Here is a 17,812-nt window from a genome sequence, read left to right on the forward strand (position 1 = left end):
TGTAATGTTGTGGGGGGGCAATAATAACATTATGGGGGATTGCCCCCCCCCCCCCCCTTGGTGGTACTGAAGCCCCTTTTCCTCTCACAGCTGAGATTTTGGCCTTCAGCCTCCCACCCCTCTATGAGAAGTACAAGGTGAGCCCCAAAGTGACCAAGGAACCCCCCAAAATACACCTGGAACATCCCCAAAAGGAAGGGGAACCTCAAAATAAGGGGGGTACGATAGAATTGGGGGTTCCCCCCTCAAACTCTCTCCTCTTCCTCCCCAAAGGTGCAGATCGATCAATACGTGGCCATCGCCCGCAGCCACAGCAAGGACCTCATGGCCAAGTACGTGCTGAAGGGGCACCCCCAGACTGTGCCCCCCGCCCTTTATCCCCATGGCCCCCACCATCTCCCAACCTCACCTCTCTCCTTTCCCCTTTCCCATAGGATCCAGGCGAAAGTCCCAGGCTTGGCCAAGAAAAAGCCGGAATAAACCCCCCCCAGGGGGGGAGATAATGGGGTACCCCCATATGGTGCCCCCCCACCTCATTGCCCCCCCCACCCCCCAAGCTCGTACAACCCCTCCATATCTCACAGTGGCGTCCGTTTGTCCCCCTACCCCAGCACCCCCAAACCTTGGACTTTTGGGGCCTCTCTATGGGGCTATTTGAGGGGGGCCACACTCCAAACCCCCCCCCCCGGACACCCCCCTCAACGCATCCCCCCCTTTATTTTTTTAATGTTGATTAAGGTGAAATGTCTGTAACTGCTGTAAACAGGGGAGGGAGGGGGGCAAAGACCCTCCCCCCGCCCCCAAACCGCACTGCACCCCCCCCTGAAACCCCCAAATCTGTGGGGTGGGGTGGGGAAATTGGGACCTTCCCCCAGAGCCGCCTGTGGGGACATGGCATCAATAAAGCACCACAACGGGTGGTTGTGCCCCCTCCTTGTCACTGTGTGGTCCCGAATGCTCCCCCCACCCACAGGTCAGTCCATGTGGGGACAGGTTTATTATGGGGTGCATGTACAAAAGGAACACATACACATATAAATAGGGTGATGCTGGGGGAGGGGGGTGCAGTGACACCGGGGGACACACAGAGCCCCCCACAGGTGCCACCTCGGAGGGGGTCTCAGTGTCAACTCCCCCCCAGTGTCCCTGCCCTGGGCTCTCAGGTGCTGCAGGCAGGGGTGGCCACGGGGTGCAGGGACAAGAGAGGGGGCCCCCGGTGGCCACAGCCCCCCCCTGCACCCCCTTCCTCTTCTTCCTCGGCAGCGGCTCCTTCCTCCTGCTCAGGGCTGGGGGGCTGCAGGGCTGCGGGGACAGTGCCTGTGTCCCCCCCACACCCCATTTACCACCAGTGACCCCATTGCTTCTCATGTCCCCATGGCTCCCAAGTGTCCCCCATATCTCCACAGCTCCCACTGCTCCTCATGTCCCCAACACCCGCAGTGTCCCTATAGTCACCTGTGGTCCCCATTGCCCCTAGTGTCCCCAGTATCCTAATGGCCCTCAGTGTCCCCGTTGTCCCCATTTATCCCTGGTGTCCCCAGTTGCCCCTGATGCCCCCATTGCCCCTCATGTCCCCAACACCCCGAGTGTCCCCATAGTCGTCTGTATTCCCCATTGCCCCCCGATGTCCCCATTTGTGCCCAGTGTCCCCATGGTCCCCAACAGCCCCAAGGTCCCCAGTGTCCCTGTTGCCCCCCCACGCTCTGACCTGCTGGCGCTCGGTGCTGCCGCAGGGCTCCGGGGTGCGCGGCCAGGACGTGGCGCCGGATGTCCCCGAGGTGCAGCGAGGGCAGGGCCCGGGCGCACAGGAGGCAGCGCAGGCGCCTCCCCCCCGCCTCCAGGTCCAGCAGCAGCTCGGCCCGGAGCCACCCCCGGAGCGAGTCCGCGGTGCCCGCGGCCGCGGGGGACACCCGGGCACCGGCGGAGGCGGCTTTGGAAGCGCTGGGACGGGAGCGGGGGGCTGCGGGGATGGGGGTTAGTGCTGGGGGACACGTGAATGGCTTCGGGGACACCTTCGGGACGTGGTGGTTTGGACGGGGGGGACCTTGGGGACAGGGGGGGAGCGGGCAGGGACGCGTTGAGGGGTCCCTGGGCACACGTGCAGCGGTTTAGGAGCCGGCGCGTCCCTTGGAGCGGGTTCACGCGGGCCGGAGGCGGAGCTAAGGCGGGCTGGGCGGGGCCGGTTCGTCCCGGGGCGGGGCTTGTATTAGGGAAGACCTATAAGGGGGCGTGGTCTGGATTAAAGGAGGTGGGGCTCACCTTTAAATGGCGATGAGGGTGTGGCCAAGCTGTAAGGGGCTATATTAAAGGGGCGCGACTCAGAGTGAAGGGGGCGTGGCCTCACCTGTGGGGGCGTGGCCTCACCTGTGGGGGAGTGGCCAATCGGGGAGGCGTGGCCTCTACTTAAAAAGGGTATGGAGCATCTTTAGGATGTGTGGCCACATTTAAAGGGGCCGTGGTTCCACTTTAGGGTTCCCGCATTTAAAGGGGTTGTGGTTCCCCTTTAGGGTTCCCCCTATTTAAAGGAGCCGTGGCTCCACTTTGGGGTCCTCCCCATTTAAAGGGGCCATGGCCCCACTTAGAGGTCCACACTTTTAAAGGGGATGTGGCAAGATTTAAAGGGCCCCAGCTCCAGGGACCCCCATCAGCACTCCCCACATCTTGGGCTCCTACCACAGACCCCCTGTACCTGTCCCAGTGCCTCGGGGGGGTCCCTCAGGGTGGGGGTGAACCCCCAAATGTGCCTCCCAGGAGCGGAGCACCAGCTGCTTCTCGCGGGGTCCCCAGGCTCCGGAATAGGGATGCTTCTGCCGGATGTGGCGTTTGATGGTGCTGAGCTTGAGGGTGGCAAGGGCACTGCCGCACACGAGGCAGAGCATCCCGTGCCGCGCCGCATTGAACTCCATCAGGTACTCGGCTCGCCACCGCTCATGGTAGTACCGGCGGTGATCCCGGCCCGGGATTCGGCTCCGGCCCGGGCGTGAGGCTCGGGCATCGCAGTGATCCGAGCTCCGGCGGCCTCCCCGCGGGCCCGGCGCTGGTGGGGAGGCTGCACAGGGAGGGAGGGAGAGGGATTTGTAGGGGTCTATGAGGATGGAAAGGGTATGGGGGCTCAATGGATGGGGTGGGGAGGGGATCTGGGGGGCTCCATGGACTCATGGATGTCATGGATGGGGGGTCCCAGGGAGGAGGAAGCATCTGAGAGTCCCTGGGGGTCTTTTGGGGGAACGCTTATGGGGTAGGTTTTGGATTCCCCAGGGGCAGCAAAGCCTTGGGGTTGGGGGGTCTCTGTGGATGGAAGGGTTTGGGGGGTCTTGAAGGAGAAAGAGGGGTTCTTAAAGGGGCAGCGCATGTGAAGGGGCGGGGCTTGTCAAGGGAGATTTAAAAAGGGTGGGGCTTGTGAAGGGCGGGGCCCTTAAAGGGGCAGGGCAGAGGGGATGGGGATGGTTAAAGGAGAGGATGTCTTAAAGGGACAGCAGCACTTCAAAAGGATAGGAGCATCTTAAAGGGACGGGGGCATCTTGAAGAGACAGGGGTATCCCAGATTGGATGGGGGCATCTTAAAGGGAGAGAATCATCTTAAAAGGACAGAGGCATCTTAAAGGAGCAGGGGCATCTCAAATTGGATGGGGGTATTTAAAGGGACAGTAGCACCTTAAAGTGAAAGGGGTATCCTAAAGTAACAGAGGCATCTTAAAGGGGCCGGGGCATCTTAGACGATGACAGGGCCTGTCAAAGGGATGGAGACACCCCCAGGGCCGGGGCATGTCTTAAAGGGCCAGCATCGCTCCCATTGTGCATTAAGTGGTCTCCTTAAAGGGTCCACCCCCCCTCCCCCCCCCCCACCCCATCTCACCTGGGGGGTCCGGGCTCGGTCCCTGGCCGGGGCCGGGGTGGGGGCTCGGGGGGTCCATGGCGGGCCCGGGGCGGCAGCGGCGGCGGCGGGCAGGGGCCAACCGGGGTGGGGACGCCGCCGTGGGGCCCCTGGGGCTCCTTTAAGGGCTCCTGGGTAAATTTAAAGGGGCCGCACGCCTTTCCCATCCCCCCGCTCCCCCCCCCAAATAAGCCCGCCACGCCCCGGGGGGCTGCGGGGAGGAGGGGGCAGCGATGAGATGGCGTCCGGTCTCAGCTCATCCCCTCCCCAGATAGCGTGGCCGCTATAGAAAGGATTTTAAAGGGGGGGGGGAAGGGGGGAGGATGGGGGAGCCCCTGGATGCCCCCCCCTTCAGCCCCCCTCCATCCCCACCCCGCCCTTCCCCGCAGCATCGCCCGGGGTCCCGGGGAACCAAAGAACGCGGAAAAGCACCGCAATTCCCGAACCCCCGCCGCGGACCCCCCATTCCCCACTGGGGTCTCCAAGAAGAACGGGGAGGGGGGATTCGGCTCTGTTCGGGTGTTTCCGTCAGTCAGCGGGAAGCCCCGACGGCAGCCGAGGGGTGCTCGGGTCTTTCCGGATCTACTCGGGGAAGGGCGGTGGGGGCGGAGCTCGGCTGTTTCCGCAGCTGTCAGCGGAAAGTGCCGAAGGTGGCTTCGAGTCTTTGCGCAGGGGGGGGGTCGGTGGGAAGCATCGGATGATTCCGGAGCGCTGCCGGAAACACCCGAACCCGGTTTAGAGGCCCGGAGGCGACTCTCTCCGGAAAGTGCCGAAGAGGAGCAGGAGGCGTGTCGGGTGTTTCCGGCGCGGCGGCGGAAATGGCCGAGGGCCGGCGGCGGCGGCCATGTTGGGTGCCGCTGGGTGCTGCTGAGGAGGCGCCGGAGTGAGGCGGCCGCGCCGGGCGCACCCGTCGCCTGCTCCCCCCTTCCCCCGTTCTCCGCTCCCGGCCCCCGCCCCGACCCCCCCCATGCCGCTGGCCTGGCCCCCCCCCGCTCCCTGAGCGCGGCCCGGGCTTCCCTTCCCTCCCCCCCCCTCCCCGCACACCGCCTGCCGCGGCTTCCTTCTCCCTATCGCGATAGTCGCCGGCGGCCGTGGCGGGGGGGGGCTCGCCATGTCGAGCAGCGGTCGCAGCCCTCTGCCTACTGTCAACGAGAGAGACGCGGAGCAGGTACGGCCGGGGGTGGGCAGGGCCCCGAGGGGAGCGCGGTCCGGCGGGGCTGGGGCCGTTCTCGGGGGCGATGCGGGGCTGGGGCCGGCAGGGGCCGGGGTGTGAGGGGAAAGCGGGGATCGAGGGGTCCGGGGGCCTTTGATGAGATGAAAGCGGGGTCGAGGGAGCCGTAGGGTCCGTTTTATGGGGGGAAAGCGGGGCTCGAAGGGGTCGGGGTCCGGTTTGTGAAGGGAAATGAGGGTCTGAGGGGGCTCCGGGGTCTGTTTTGTGGGGTGTGAAGCGGCGAGGGGGGCTTCGGCTGAGGGGAAATGGGCTCCGAGGGCGTTTTGTGAGGGGAAAGGGGGATCTGGGGGGCTCAGGGCTCTCCTTTGTGGGGGCCAAAGGGGGATTTGGGGTGGTTTTAGTGAAGGGAAATGGGGGTCTGGGTGGGCCCGGGTCTGTTTTGTGAGGGGAAAAAGAGGGGTCTGAGGGAGCCGAGTGATTCTGTGAGGTGAAAAGCGGGTTTGGATGGGAGCCGGGCTGTTTGCGAGGGGAAAGGGGGGCTGAGAGGGGGAAATAGGGGTCCGGGGGGGGGCAGGGAGGGCTCTGAGGGGACCCTGGGCCATTTTGTGGGGGGAAAAGGGGGTCCCGGGCTGTTTGCTGAGGAGAAAGGGGGGGGCTGAGGGGCTCTGGGCCCCCCCATGAGGGGAAAAGGAGCTGCAGGGGCCTTGGGGGTGTTCTGAGGGAAAATGGGGGCTTTGGGGGGGTCCTGGTGGTCTCTGTGAGAGCCCAAAGCGGGGTCTAACGGTGCTCTGAGCCCCCTGCAAGGAGGTCTGGGGGGGACCCAGCTCCTCACAGCCCCCCATGGCCCAGCCCCCCATGAAGGATGTGGGGCCAGGGCTGCCCTTGGGGGCTCTGCTGTGGGACCGGGGTGCTTTGTGGTGTCCCTGAGGGGCAGAACAGAGGCACCCCCTCTGCAGGGGCTATCGGGGGGGGGGGTCACAGGTTGCACCTCAAAAATATGGGGCAGTTGGGGGTGCCTGCCCCACACATTGCCCATAGCGGTGGGGTCCGGTGCGTGCTGTGGGGCGCGAGGTTTGGGGGTGTCACCGTTGTCACAGCCTCTGTGTGTGTGTGTGTCCCCCCCCGTGAGCGCCTCGGTGGCTGCGCGAGCGGGGTGTGGGGGTGGAAGCCCACCCCCTTCCCTGCTGTGCCCCCCCAAAACGGGCTGTGGGGGTGGCAGCACTGCACAGCACAGGGGCCTATGGGGAGGGGGGGGGACGGGCTTGGGGGGGGCACCCTCAAAGGGATGTGGGTGCATCCGCGTCCCCATTGATAGAGAGGGCTTCACCTTCAATGTTGGGGGGGGCAGTGAGCCCAAATCCCTTTGGGGGGGGTAGTTGGAGGGGGGTGTCCTTCCCTTGGGTTTGAAGCCCCTCATTTGGGGGCACCCCCCTTACAGCTCGGGGGGAGGCACAGCTTCCCCAGAGCTGCCCGGAACCCCCTGGTTGGGGCGGGACACCCCAGGTGGTGCTGAAGGGCCCCGTTGTGATGCTGCAGTGGGCTTGGGGGGGGGGGTTTATGAGTGCCCCCGGCCCCGAGGTGGTGCCCTCCAACCCTCCCCCCCCCAGCTCCGTGGCCATCACCATGGCGTCGGGCCACCCCCTCCTCGCTTTGGGCCTTTTCCCTCTGTTTTTCCCTGTTGTTACGTAAGGAACGAGAGGAATGATTCCTGGATGGGAAGGAATTGGGGAGGGGGCAGCGGTGGCCATGGGGGGGTTCTGTGTCCTTCCCATCCCCCAACCAGAGCTGGAATTGGGGTGTCTTCCCCCAGTCCCGCCCCCTTTGAGCTCTATCATGTACCAATGGGCTGAGATGTGAGAGACCCAAAAATAACTGATTTGTCTGACATTTAGCACCAAAGCTGCTCCAGCATCTCCGGGGGGGCACAGGAACCCCCCCGAGCTGCTCCAGCACCTCTGGTGAGGGGGCACAGGTACCCCCCATGAGCTCTAGCACCTCCGGTGGGGGGGCACAAGGACCCCCCAGCACCTGCTCCAGCACCTCCGGTGGGGGGTACAGGGACCCCCAAGGACCTGCTGCAGCACCTCTGGTGGGGGGGCCCAGGGACCCCCCATGAGTGCTCCAGCACCTCCCAGGGGGCTTAGGGGCCCCCCGAAAGCAGCTGCAGCACCTCCTGGTGGGGGGGCACAGGGACACCCCAACTCAGTGCTGGTGCCTGGTTACCAGCACCTCTTCCTGCTGCGATCTTTAGATCCAACAGGTGACATCACCCTGGCCCCAGTGACATCACTTACAGCCACAGTGATGTCACCCCTGCTTCCTGTGATGTCACCCAGGCACCTGTGATGTCACCCCCCAATCCCCGTGACATTGCCCCTAACCCCAGTGTTGTCACTCGCAACCCCAGTGACATCACTTCCAGCTCCACTGACATCACCCTGGGCCCTGTGATGTCACCCCAACTCTGATTACATCACCCCAACCCCAGTGACATCAGCTCCAGTGACATCACCCTGACTCCTGTGATGTCACCCCAGTCCCTTTGACATCACCCCTGCCTCTGTGACATCATCCTCACCCCGGTGACATCACCCCCACGACCACTCCAATGCCAACCAGCTCCAGCTCCAACCAAACATCCTCTTCCTGCCCCAACGTGTCTCCTCTTTCCCCTTTCCCACCCCATTTTCACCCCAAAGCCCCCCCCCCCCCCCCCGCCCCAGCCCCTGCTTCCTGCCCCATCCGGCGTCATTCCCAACCGGTCGAGCCGGTTTGGCGCTCCCAGCGCTCCGTGGGGAGCTGAAACTCCCGGAGCTTCCGCCACGGCCCCTCGGCAGCACCCGCACCGCCGTGGGCTCGGCCACATTGGGGTAGCCCACGGTGAGTCCCCCCATGGAGCGAGCTGGGACAGGATGGGACAGGGGGAAACTGAGGCCCTGGAGTGCCGGGAATGGCACGGCCCCCCCGGGAATGGGGAGAGCGGGGTGCCGGCGCTGCCGCACGCCCCTGGCTCCAGCAGATGGTGAAGTGCTCTCCCCGCCCCGTTGCCACGGCAGATTTTTGCACAAAACCCCCGTTTTCTTCACTTTTTCCCAGCAGCCTCAAGCAAAGTGCTGGATTTGGGGGGGAGGGGGATAATCCCGCCCCCCCTTCAGCCCAGACCCCAGAACAGCCTCTTTTTCCCCCAAATCCAGGTGCCCGGTTGTGTCATTGCCTTCTCTGGCCAGCCCTCCCCCCCCTCCCTCCAGAGGGTTCCTTCCCACTGTGGGGGGCACCCCAAGACTGTCCCCTCCCCCATACCCAGCAAGGTCTGGGGGGGCTGTGATGTCCCTCATCCCAAAGGGGGGTTGGCTCTGCTTCCTCACCCGCTCACGCGCTCCCGTTATCTCCGGTGTCACCGGAGCGGTGACAGCACGAGGGGGGGTGACACCGCTCAGTGCTGGCATTCCTCCCCATGGGGGCACCCCCGTAAAGTGCCCCTAAACCCATGCTTATTGTAGGGGGGTGCTTTTGGTGTGCAGCGTGGTTGAGGTTTGGGGGTTCCCCCTTGGTGGAGGTTTGGGGACCCCACCTTGTTTTAGCCATGAGTTGAAGGTGCTGCTGTTCATTTTGGGTGAAATGTGGGTGTTTTTGGGAGGGGGCAGCATGTCTTTGTGTCCCCCCCGGCTGAGGAAGAGGGTGACACCCCCTTGCCCCCCCCCCCGTCGTCGTCGTCCCCAACCAAAACCCCCCCAAATTCAGCCCGAAACCACGGCGCTTGCGTCAGGTATCGGGGGCGGCTCCTGGCCTGCCCCGGGCGCGGCACATGGACACGGCATTCCCGGACTTTGCTCCTCCAGCCCCAGCACCGCCCGCCTCTGGAACCCCTTTGGGAATTGTACAGGGGGGGGACGCTCCAACACCCCCCTCCCCCCCCCCCTCTCCCCCCCGAGCTCATCGTCCCGTTGGTGTCCCCGCAGCCCGGGGAGGGGAAGGGCGTTGGGAAGCCCAACATGCTGCGGGGCCGGAACTCGGGCAGCGCGGCCGAGGAGCAGCCCCACATCGGCAACTACCGGCTCCTCAAGACCATCGGCAAAGGCAACTTCGCCAAGGTCCAAGCTGGCCCGGCACGTCCTCACCGGCAAGGAGGTGAGTGCCAGCGCCTGGGACAGCGCTGCTGCTGCCACCGTGGCACCAGGACCGTGCGCCTGCGCCTCAGCCGCGAGTGGGGACAGCCCTGGGCTCGTGGGGCTTGCCCTGTGAGGGCCACCACAGGGATGGGTTCGTGGTCCTTGTCCTGTGGGTGCCACCATGGTGAGGGGACAGCTCTGGGCTCCTGGTCCTTGGCCTGTGAGTGCCACCATGGTGTGGGGATAGTTCAAGTGATTCTTGTCCTGTGGGTGCCATTATGGTGTGGGGACAGCTCTGGGTGCTGTGAGTGCCACAGCACTCAGCACACAGCACAGTGAGTGTCACTGTGGTGTGGGGGACAGCTGTGGGCTTCCAGTCCTCACCCCATGAGTGCCACCACAGGGATGGGCTCATGATCCTTGTCCTTTGAGTGCCCACCACAGTGTGAGGACAGTTTGGGCTCCTGGTCCTTGTCCTGTGGGTGCCACTACTCTGAGGGGACCCTTGTGGGCTCCTGGCCCTGAGTGCCACCATGGTGCAGGATAGTCCTTGCCCCACAAGTGCCACCACAGTGTGGGGACAGTTCTGGGCTCCTAGTCCTTGTCTCATGGGTGCCACCACAGGGATGGGCTTGTGATCCTTATCTTGTGGGTGCCACCACATGTGGGGACAGCTCTGGGGCAATGCTGTGCCCCTGCCCCTCACCTCCCCAGCAACACCCCAATGTGGGGATGCTGGGGGACAATCCTTGACACGGGGATGCTTGGGACATCCCTGACACACACTCCCACTCCAGGTCGCTGTGAAGATCATTGACAAGACGCAGCTCAACTCCTCCAGCCTACAGAAGGTCAGAGTGGGGGGCCTGGGCGGGGGGCACAAGGAGGGGTTGTGGCATCTCCCACACCCCTCATCCCCCCTTTTCCTCCTGTTTCCTCACAGCTCTTCCGGAAGTGCGAATAATGAAGGTCCTGAACCACCCCAACATAGGTGAGCCCCCCACTACCTGCGCACCAGCACTTCCTGTGTTCCCCCATCACACCCCACCATCGTTGGGGGGGGGGTCTCCCCTTTCTCCAGCCCCACTTTGTCCCCTTTGCAGTGAAGCTCTTCGAGGTGATCGAGACGGAGAAGACGCTTTACCTGGTCATGGAGTACGCAAGTGGGGGTGAGCAGCGGGGGGAGCAGCAGGCAGGGAACGCAGAGGGGATGCAGCAGGCAGGGATCAGGCAGAGCTGCCTCTCACCCCTGTTGTGCCCCCCCCCCAGGTGAGGTGTTTGACTACCTGGTAGCCCATGGGCGCATGAAGGAGAAGGAAGCCCGGGCCAAGTTCCGACAGGTCAGGAGGGGGATGTGAGTGTGACATCCCCCCAATGGGGTTTGGGGATCCCCCTGTGTTCCCAGGGGGCTGGGGATCCCCCCCTGACACCCCCCTCTCCTGCAGATAGTGTCGGCCGTGCAGTACTGCCACCAGAAGTTCATTGTCCATAGGGACTTGAAGGTGAGGAGCCCCCCACTTGCACCCCTTGACACCCCCGGGATGCCCAACAGCACCCAGGGGTGCTCCCCAAACCCTCCTGATCCCAGGGTGGCATCTGGGTGTTCCTGGGACCCCCCAGGGCAGCACCCAGACATGCCTGAGACCCCCATGGCTGCACCTAAATGTCTGTGGCACCCCCTGGGAGGTGCCAGCAGCACCCAACCCACCCCAACCCCCTTTTGGGTGCTCTCCTTCCTGGGCCAGGCCGAGAACCTGCTGCTGGACGCCGACATGAACATCAAAATCGCTGATTTTGGCTTCAGCAACGAGTTCACGTTTGGGAACAAGCTGGACACGTTCTGTGGGTCCCCCCCGTACGCAGCCCCTGAGCTCTTCCAGGGCAAGAAGTACGACGGGCCCGAGGTGGACGTCTGGAGCCTGGGGGTCATCCTCTACACCCTGGTCAGTGGCTCCCTGCCCTTCGATGGGCAGAACCTGAAGGTAAGACCCAGTTTTGGGGGTCCTGGGGGAGATCCCTGGGGGGGGTTGTGGTGTTCCAATGGGTGTTTCCCACCTCAGGAGCTGCGGGAGCGGGTGCTGCGGGGCAAGTACAGGATCCCCTTCTACATGTCCACCGACTGCGAGAACCTGCTCAAGAAGTTCCTCATCCTTAATCCTACCAAAAGGGGCACCTTGGAGGTGAGGAGGGGGGTGGGGTGGGCAGGACACCCATGGGAACACCCCCAGCATAGTGCAGGTGCATCCAACAGTATGGTCCTGTGCACCCTTGGGACCTCCTGGGCACCCCCAGCATGGTCTTGGGCACCCTCAACGTGGTGCTAGGACCCCCCAGAGTGGTCTTGATGTCCCTGAGAGGCACCCAGCATGGTCCTGGACGCCCGTAGCACCAACCAGGGACCCCCAGTGTGGTCCTGGGCACCTCTGGAACCCTCCAAGCACCCTCAGTGTGGTCCTGGGGACCCCCAACTTGATTCCAGCTACCGTGGACACCCCCAACTGCCCCTCTGTGTGATCCTGGTCACCCCCAAGAGCACTCAGGACCTTCTGGTCACCCCATGGTGGTTCTGGGACACCCAAACCCCCCCTTTGGTGTCCTGCCCCCCACCTTGCAGCAAATCATGAAGGACCGCTGGATGAACGTGGGCCACGAGGATGATGAACTGAAGCCCTACATGGAACCTGTGCCAGACTACAAGGACCCCCGGAGGACAGGTAGGACCCCCGCACCATGACATTTTGAGGGGTAGGGGTTCCCCCAGATGTGGGGGTCCCTGTTGAGGCCTGTGTCCCCCCTCCCAGAGCTGATGGTGTCCATGGGGTACACACGGGAGGAGATCCAGGAGTCCTTGGTGGGGCAGAAGTACAACGAGGTGATGGCCACCTACCTGCTGCTGGACCACAAGAGCTCGGAGGTGCGGGGCCAGTGGGCACACCACAGGGGTGCAGGGGACATGGGGACAACGGGGAGAGGTGATCCGGGGAGAGGGGATGTGGGTGGAATGGAGCAAGGAGGGGACATGAGGAGGGACATGCATGGGGGTGATGGGGACACAGCAGGGGATGTGAGGGGATTTGGGGACAAGGAGCATAGGAATAAAAGAACACAGACATGAGCAAAATAAGAGAGCATGGATGTGACAGGGAGCAGAGGAGTTGACACGGGAATGACAAGGAACATGATGGGGCTGAGGGGACACAGGGACAATGAAGAGGCGCGAGGATTACAGGGACATGGATGTGACAGGGAGCAGAGGAGGGGGTGAGGGGACAAAGGGACACGAGGAGGAACGTGGATGTGCTGGAGCAGAGGAGATGAGCCCCATGGGGCCAACAAGGGGGCATTGAGGGAACACCCCGGGGGGGGGGGGGGGCACCACCCTGCCCGTGCCATCACGTCCCTGTCCCCATCCCCAGCTGTGCGCAGTGCCAGCGCGTCCCTGGCCCTGCACGTGTTGGGTCCCCATCCCTTGGTCCATGCTCCCCCATGTCCCCACGTGCTCCCCTGTGCCCCCCCATGTCCCAGTGTATCCCCTTGTCCCCGCAGCTGGAGGAGAGCCTGTCCCTGAAGCCCCGGCCTGCCCAGGAGGTGGCCAACAGCTCAGGGCCGTCCCCAGCGCACAAGGTCCAGCGCAGCGTCTCCGCCAACCCCAAACGCCGCGTCAGCGACCAGGGTGAGCCCCGACACAGGGTGAGGGGGAGACAAGGGGGGTACCCCCATCCCATGGTGGAAGGGGGGGGTCCCAGGTATGGATCCCTTGGGCGAAGGGGGCCATGGGGGTGCAGGGATAGGAGTGGTGGGGGGGTCCCTATGGGGTGGGAGCATGGCTCCGTGGGGGGGAGCACACATCCCTGAGGGGTGGGGTGGGGGTGAGGCGGGGGGGGTTCAAGTGGGGTGATGTCCTCATGGGCCCCCCCTCATTTTACCTCCCCCCCCCCCAGCCGGCCTCTCCATCCCCACCTCGGCCTCCTACTCCAAGAAGACACAGGCGGCCAACGCGGAGAACAAGAGAGGAGGGACAGAGGAAGAGGGGGGGCGCCGGGCGGGCAGCACGGCCAAGGTGCCCCCCAGCCCCCTGCCTGGTCTGGAGCGAGCCAAGGGCACCCCCTCACCCTCCACGGTCAGTGCAGGGGGGGACACCCATGGGTGGCACCGGGGGGGGTGGGGGTGGGGATCCTTTGATGGGGCCAAACCCCTGCACCCGTGCAGAGTGCCCTGGTTCCCATGAGGGGCCCCAAACACCCAAGTCCACCATTGGAGGGGGGCTCCCCTTGCGGGCCCCCCACTTTTCGTGTCTCCATCATGTGACCCTCACCATGTCTCCCACCCCCCCCACAGAACAGCGTCCTCTCCACCGGCACCACGCGGAGCCGGAACTCGCCGCTGCTGGATCGAGCCAGCCTGGGCCAGAGCTCGCTGCAGAACGGCAAGGACAGGTACGGACCCCCCCACCCCGCACCCCAACCCCGCCCGACCCCCCACACCCCGTCCCATCCCCCAGCCCCCGCTTTTCTCTCCTAGCCTCCCCACACCGGGCTGCCGGCCCTCACCCGCCGCCCCCCCGGCCCCCGGCGCCCCCCCCCGCGCCCGCCAGCACCCGAAAGCCAACGACGCCACCTGCGACCCCCCCCGGCCCAGGCAAGGCCCCCCTTCACCTCCTGTGTCCTATGGGGGGGACACCCTCTAGGGGGGTTTGGGGTGTTATGGGGTGCCAGTGGGTCCCTTGGATGCTGTGGGGCACCTGCATATCCCCAGGGTGCTGTGGGGTGCCAGCATGTCTCTAGGGTGCTGTTGGGTGCTGGCATGGCTCCTGGCTGCTGCTGGGAGCAGTGGGGTGCTGTGTGTCCCTGTCACGTTCCCAGGGTGCTGTGGGGTGCCAGCACGTTCTCAGTATGCTGTCAGGCGTCCTCGGGGTGCAGTGGGGTGTCCCTGAGGTTCATTGGGATGCTATGGGGTGCAGTGCTGTACTGGTGTGAACCCAGGGTGCTGTGGGGTGCTGGTGTGGCCCGAGGGTGCTGTGGGGTGCAGTGGGGTGCTCGTGTCCCTGGGGTGCTGGTGTGTGCTGTGGGGTGCAGTGGGTGTCCCTGGGGTGCTGGTGTGTGCTGTGGGGTGCAGTGGGTGCCCTGGGGTGCTGGTGTGTGCTGTGGGGTGCAGTGGGTGCCCTGGGGTGCTGGTGTGTGCTGTGGGGTGCAGTGGGTGTCCCTGGGGTGCTGGCATGTGCTGTGGGGTTCAGTGGGTGTCCCTGGGGTGCAGTGGGGTGCTGGTGTGTGCTGTGGGGTGCTGTGTGTTGCCAACCCATCCCCGCTATGCGTTCAGGTCCCCGGGGTTCCTTGTTGCTCCCATTACCCCCCATTAACCCCATTCCCCACCCGCAGCGCCCCCGGGCGGGTGCCGGCCGCCTCCCCCTCTGCGCACAACGTGAGCCAGGCCGGGGGGGAGCGGCCCAGCTTCCCGCGGGGGGTTTCGAGCCGCAGCACGTTCCACGCGGGGCAGCTGCGGGGCCGCGAGCAGCCGGGCCTGCCCTACGCGCTGCCCCCCGCGCCCCCCGGCCTCGGGCCCCCCCCGTCGCCCTCCGGAGCCAGCCAGGGCCGGCGCGGCCCCCCCGGCTCCAGCCTCTTCAGCAAATTCACCTCCAAGTTCGTGCGGAGGTGAGCACCCGGCGGGGAGTGATGGGGTCAGCCCCGTGTGTGCCCCCGTGTGTGGCTTCTCTGCGTGTGACCCCTGGGCTGCACACATGGACCCCTGCAGGCCCTCTCTGTCCCCCCCCGCCCTTCCCCGTGTCCTCTTGTGCCTCCAGGGCTCCTCTGTGCATTCCTTTGTCCTCATGTGTGTCCACTCCATGTGTGTCACCGGACACAGCACCTTGGGGACCCTCTGTGTCCTTTAAGGGTCCTCTGTGTCCTCTCTGTGTCCCTCTATCACCCTTCCAGGGCCCCTCTCATTTGCCCCCACACGCCTGGGGGTGCTCTGTGTCCTCTCTGTGTGTTCCCTTGTCCCCATGTGTGTCCCTTCTGTGTCCCTGCACTGTCCCAGGGGTCTTCTGTGTCCCCTCTGTGTGTCCCTCAGGGGGGGTCTCTGTGTGTCCCCACGCTCCTTGTCCCCCCAGGCTCCTGCATGTCTCCCCCCACTGCCTCCCCCAGGGTTCTTCCATGTCCCTCGTGGTCTTCCCAATCCCCTGCTATCACCCCACTCTGTGTTACCCCCTCAGTGCTCCTTCTGTCCTCCCACCCCCTCGGGGACCCTCCCCATGTCCGCTCCTGTTCCTGTGTCACCCCATAAAGCCAGGGAGGTGACAGCTTGGGGTTGTGGTGGGGGTTCATCCCAGCTTCTCCTGCTGCCCCCTTCCACTTGGCGGGGGGGGGGGGGGGGGGCTGAAATGGGGGTGGGGGATGACATCCAGACTGGGGGGGTCCCTCCCCTCTTCCCTCCCTTCCCCCCGCCCCCAACGTCGCCCTTCTCTTCTGTTTGTCGTTGTAGAAATCTGTCTTTCAGGTTTGCCAGAAGGTAGGGTGCTGGGTGCTGGTGTCCCTGTGGGTGCTGGTGTCCCTGTGGGTGCTGGTGTCCCTGTGGGTGCTGGTGTCCCTGTGGGTGCTGGTGTCCCCTGGGTGCTGGTGTCCCTGTGGGTGCTGGTGTCCCTGGGTGCTGGTGTCCCTGGGTGCTGGTGTCCCTGGGTGCTGGCTGCCACCCTCCCGCATGCCCCCCCAACCCATGGTCACTGCATGGCCCCGCATGGCCCCGGCCCCGCTCGCCCGCCGCTGTCTGTCCCTCTGTGTGTGTGTGTGTCTGTCCGTGTGTATCCCCCTTGTCCCTTCCCCTGTCCCTCCCCCGTGCTGTCTGGGTGCTGGTGGGGGGGGGGGGCTGCCCCCATTCCCTCCCCCATCCCCCCCCATTAATTTCATCCCCCCAAAACTTTTTGTTTCTCGAGGAACCCGCACGAGCCTGAGAGCAAGGACCGGGTGGAGACGCTGAGGTGAGTGGGGGGAGGGGGTTGGGGACACCCCTGGGATATCCACAGCACCTCCATAGTGTTCCTGGTGCCATCCATGGGGCACCCAGCACCTCCATAGTGGTCCTGGTCATGTCTGTGGGGCCCTTGTGCCACCCAGGGGTTTCCGTAGTGCTCCTGGTGACATCCATGAACCACCCAAGACCTCTGTACCGGTCCCAGTGCCATCTGTTGGGTCCCCAACACCTCCATACTGGTCCTGGTGTCTGCGGGGGTCCTTGTGCCACCCAAGCATCTCCGGAGTCCCTGACTCCATGGGGTCACAGTGACACCCAGGATCCTCCATACTGCTCCTGGTGCCATCCATGGGCCACCCGATTGATCCTGATGCCATCCCCACAACTGCTTCCCGGTGCCATTCCCAGGCTCCACCACCCCCCTGATCCCATTGTCCCTCCTCGCAGACCCTCGGTGGCTCCGGACAAGGACCCGCGGGATGGCGCCGGCCGCGACGTCAAGCCCCGTTCCTTGCGCTTCACGTGGAGCATGAAGACCACGAGTTCCCTGGAGCCCGGCGAGATGCTGCGGGAGATCCGGAAGGTTCTGGATGCCAACAGCTGCCGCTGCGAGCCCCAGGAGCGCTTTGTGCTGCTCTGTGCCCACGGTGCCCCCGGCCACGACTCCTTCGTGCAGTGGGAGATGGAGGTTTGCAAACTCCCGCGGCTTTCCCTCAACGGCGTCCGCTTCAAGCGGATCGCCGGCACCTCCATGGCCTTCAAGAACATCGCCTCCAAAGTGGCCAATGAGCTCAAGCTCTGAGCCCCCTGAGGGCGGACACGGCAACTGGTGTCAAGCACCATCAGCCAGCGGCAGCAGGCGTCAACTGGTGTCAACTGGCATCAACCAACGGCAACTGGTGTCACCCACCCCTCGCCTTGGGGATGACGCGATGGCTCGAGGAGGAAGGGAACCTCCAAGGGACCTCTGGGGCCGTTCTGGATGGACTTTTGGGACCTCTGGGGCCATTGGGGCGTGGGATGGGGCCATCCCGAGCGCTGGGGATGGCTCCAGGGGCCCTCCTTGGTGGTCCAGGGACCTCCTCGAGACCATCCCAGGTGGCTGAGGCACCGCTGGGACATTGTGACATAGGATGGGGCTACCTGGGGACTTGTGGGGACATCCTCAAGGGACCTCTGGGGCGTTGTGGGCTTTGGTGGCCGAGAACCCCTCTGGGGCCACCCACAAGGACATCGCTGGGGGCCCGGGCACATCTCGCATGGTCCAGGGCCTCATGGGGGTACCTTTGGTGACCCAGGGCCACGGGGAAATCCTGGTGGCCCAAGACTGAGGGGGGTGCTCTGAGGTCACATGGGGACAACCCAGGGTCTCCCTGTCCCCAGGTGACCCCACGGTGGCCTTGGGGGGTCCTGCCCTTCCCTCTGCACTCAGGAAGGCCCCTGGGGGGGGTGGGGTGGGGTGTGATCACGTGACCTGCTGTAGCCCCGCCCCCTCCGCAGGCCCTGCCCCTGCCCGGCCCTGGGGGGCAGGTTCTAGAGTAAAACCTTTCCAGAAAGATCCTTGACTCTGAGTGGTGCCACCACAATGGACCAGTATGGACCAGTGTGCCCAGTATAGACTAGTACAAACAAGGGCTCCCAGTACTGATCAGCACAGACAGGGATGCCAGTATTGACCAGTTTGGCCCAATACAA

At 64.7% G+C, this 17,812-nt stretch overlaps 2 protein-coding genes and 1 long non-coding RNA gene across 4 annotated transcripts; 2 read left to right on the forward strand and 1 right to left on the reverse strand.

Moving 5' to 3' along the window:
* The first annotated feature begins 49 nt into the window (after positions 1-49).
* Positions 50-933, forward strand: LOC136006703 (uncharacterized). The gene is made up of 3 exons (XR_010609238.1): positions 50-137; positions 274-332; positions 435-933. It is a non-coding gene; the product is annotated as an uncharacterized LOC136006703 (long non-coding RNA).
* Positions 934-980: 47 nt separating this feature from the next.
* On the reverse strand, positions 981-5,036 carry ZFTA (zinc finger translocation associated). Of its 2 annotated transcripts, none has more exons than XM_065664768.1 (4): positions 3,857-5,036; positions 2,690-3,049; positions 1,709-1,960; positions 981-1,302 (listed from the first exon to the last, which is right to left on the reverse strand). In XM_065664768.1, exons 1-4 carry the CDS (start codon positions 3,912-3,914, stop codon positions 1,160-1,162), a joined length of 813 nt encoding a protein of 270 aa, XP_065520840.1. In that variant the 5' UTR covers positions 3,915-5,036; the 3' UTR covers positions 981-1,159. The 2 variants fall into 2 exon arrangements, with proteins under 2 accessions (XP_065520840.1, XP_065520839.1); XM_065664767.1 differs by having other exon boundaries at positions 981-1,317.
* MARK2 (microtubule affinity regulating kinase 2) lies at positions 4,656-17,675 on the forward strand. The gene is given in 20 exon segments (XM_065664769.1): positions 4,656-5,042; positions 9,005-9,139; positions 9,141-9,173; positions 9,952-10,018; positions 10,110-10,145; positions 10,258-10,323; positions 10,424-10,494; positions 10,600-10,656; positions 10,900-11,136; positions 11,215-11,334; positions 11,769-11,868; positions 11,956-12,068; positions 12,701-12,827; positions 13,096-13,274; positions 13,493-13,590; positions 13,676-13,792; positions 14,530-14,802; positions 15,632-15,658; positions 16,080-16,124; positions 16,565-17,675. Coding segments are annotated over 20 exon segments (2,313 nt in total). The 5' UTR covers positions 4,656-4,985; the 3' UTR covers positions 16,920-17,675.
* Positions 17,676-17,812: the final 137 nt, after the last annotated feature.

Source organism: Lathamus discolor, unplaced genomic scaffold (assembly GCF_037157495.1).
Source record: "Lathamus discolor isolate bLatDis1 unplaced genomic scaffold, bLatDis1.hap1 Scaffold_59, whole genome shotgun sequence".
NCBI lineage: Eukaryota > Metazoa > Chordata > Aves > Psittaciformes > Psittacidae > Lathamus > Lathamus discolor.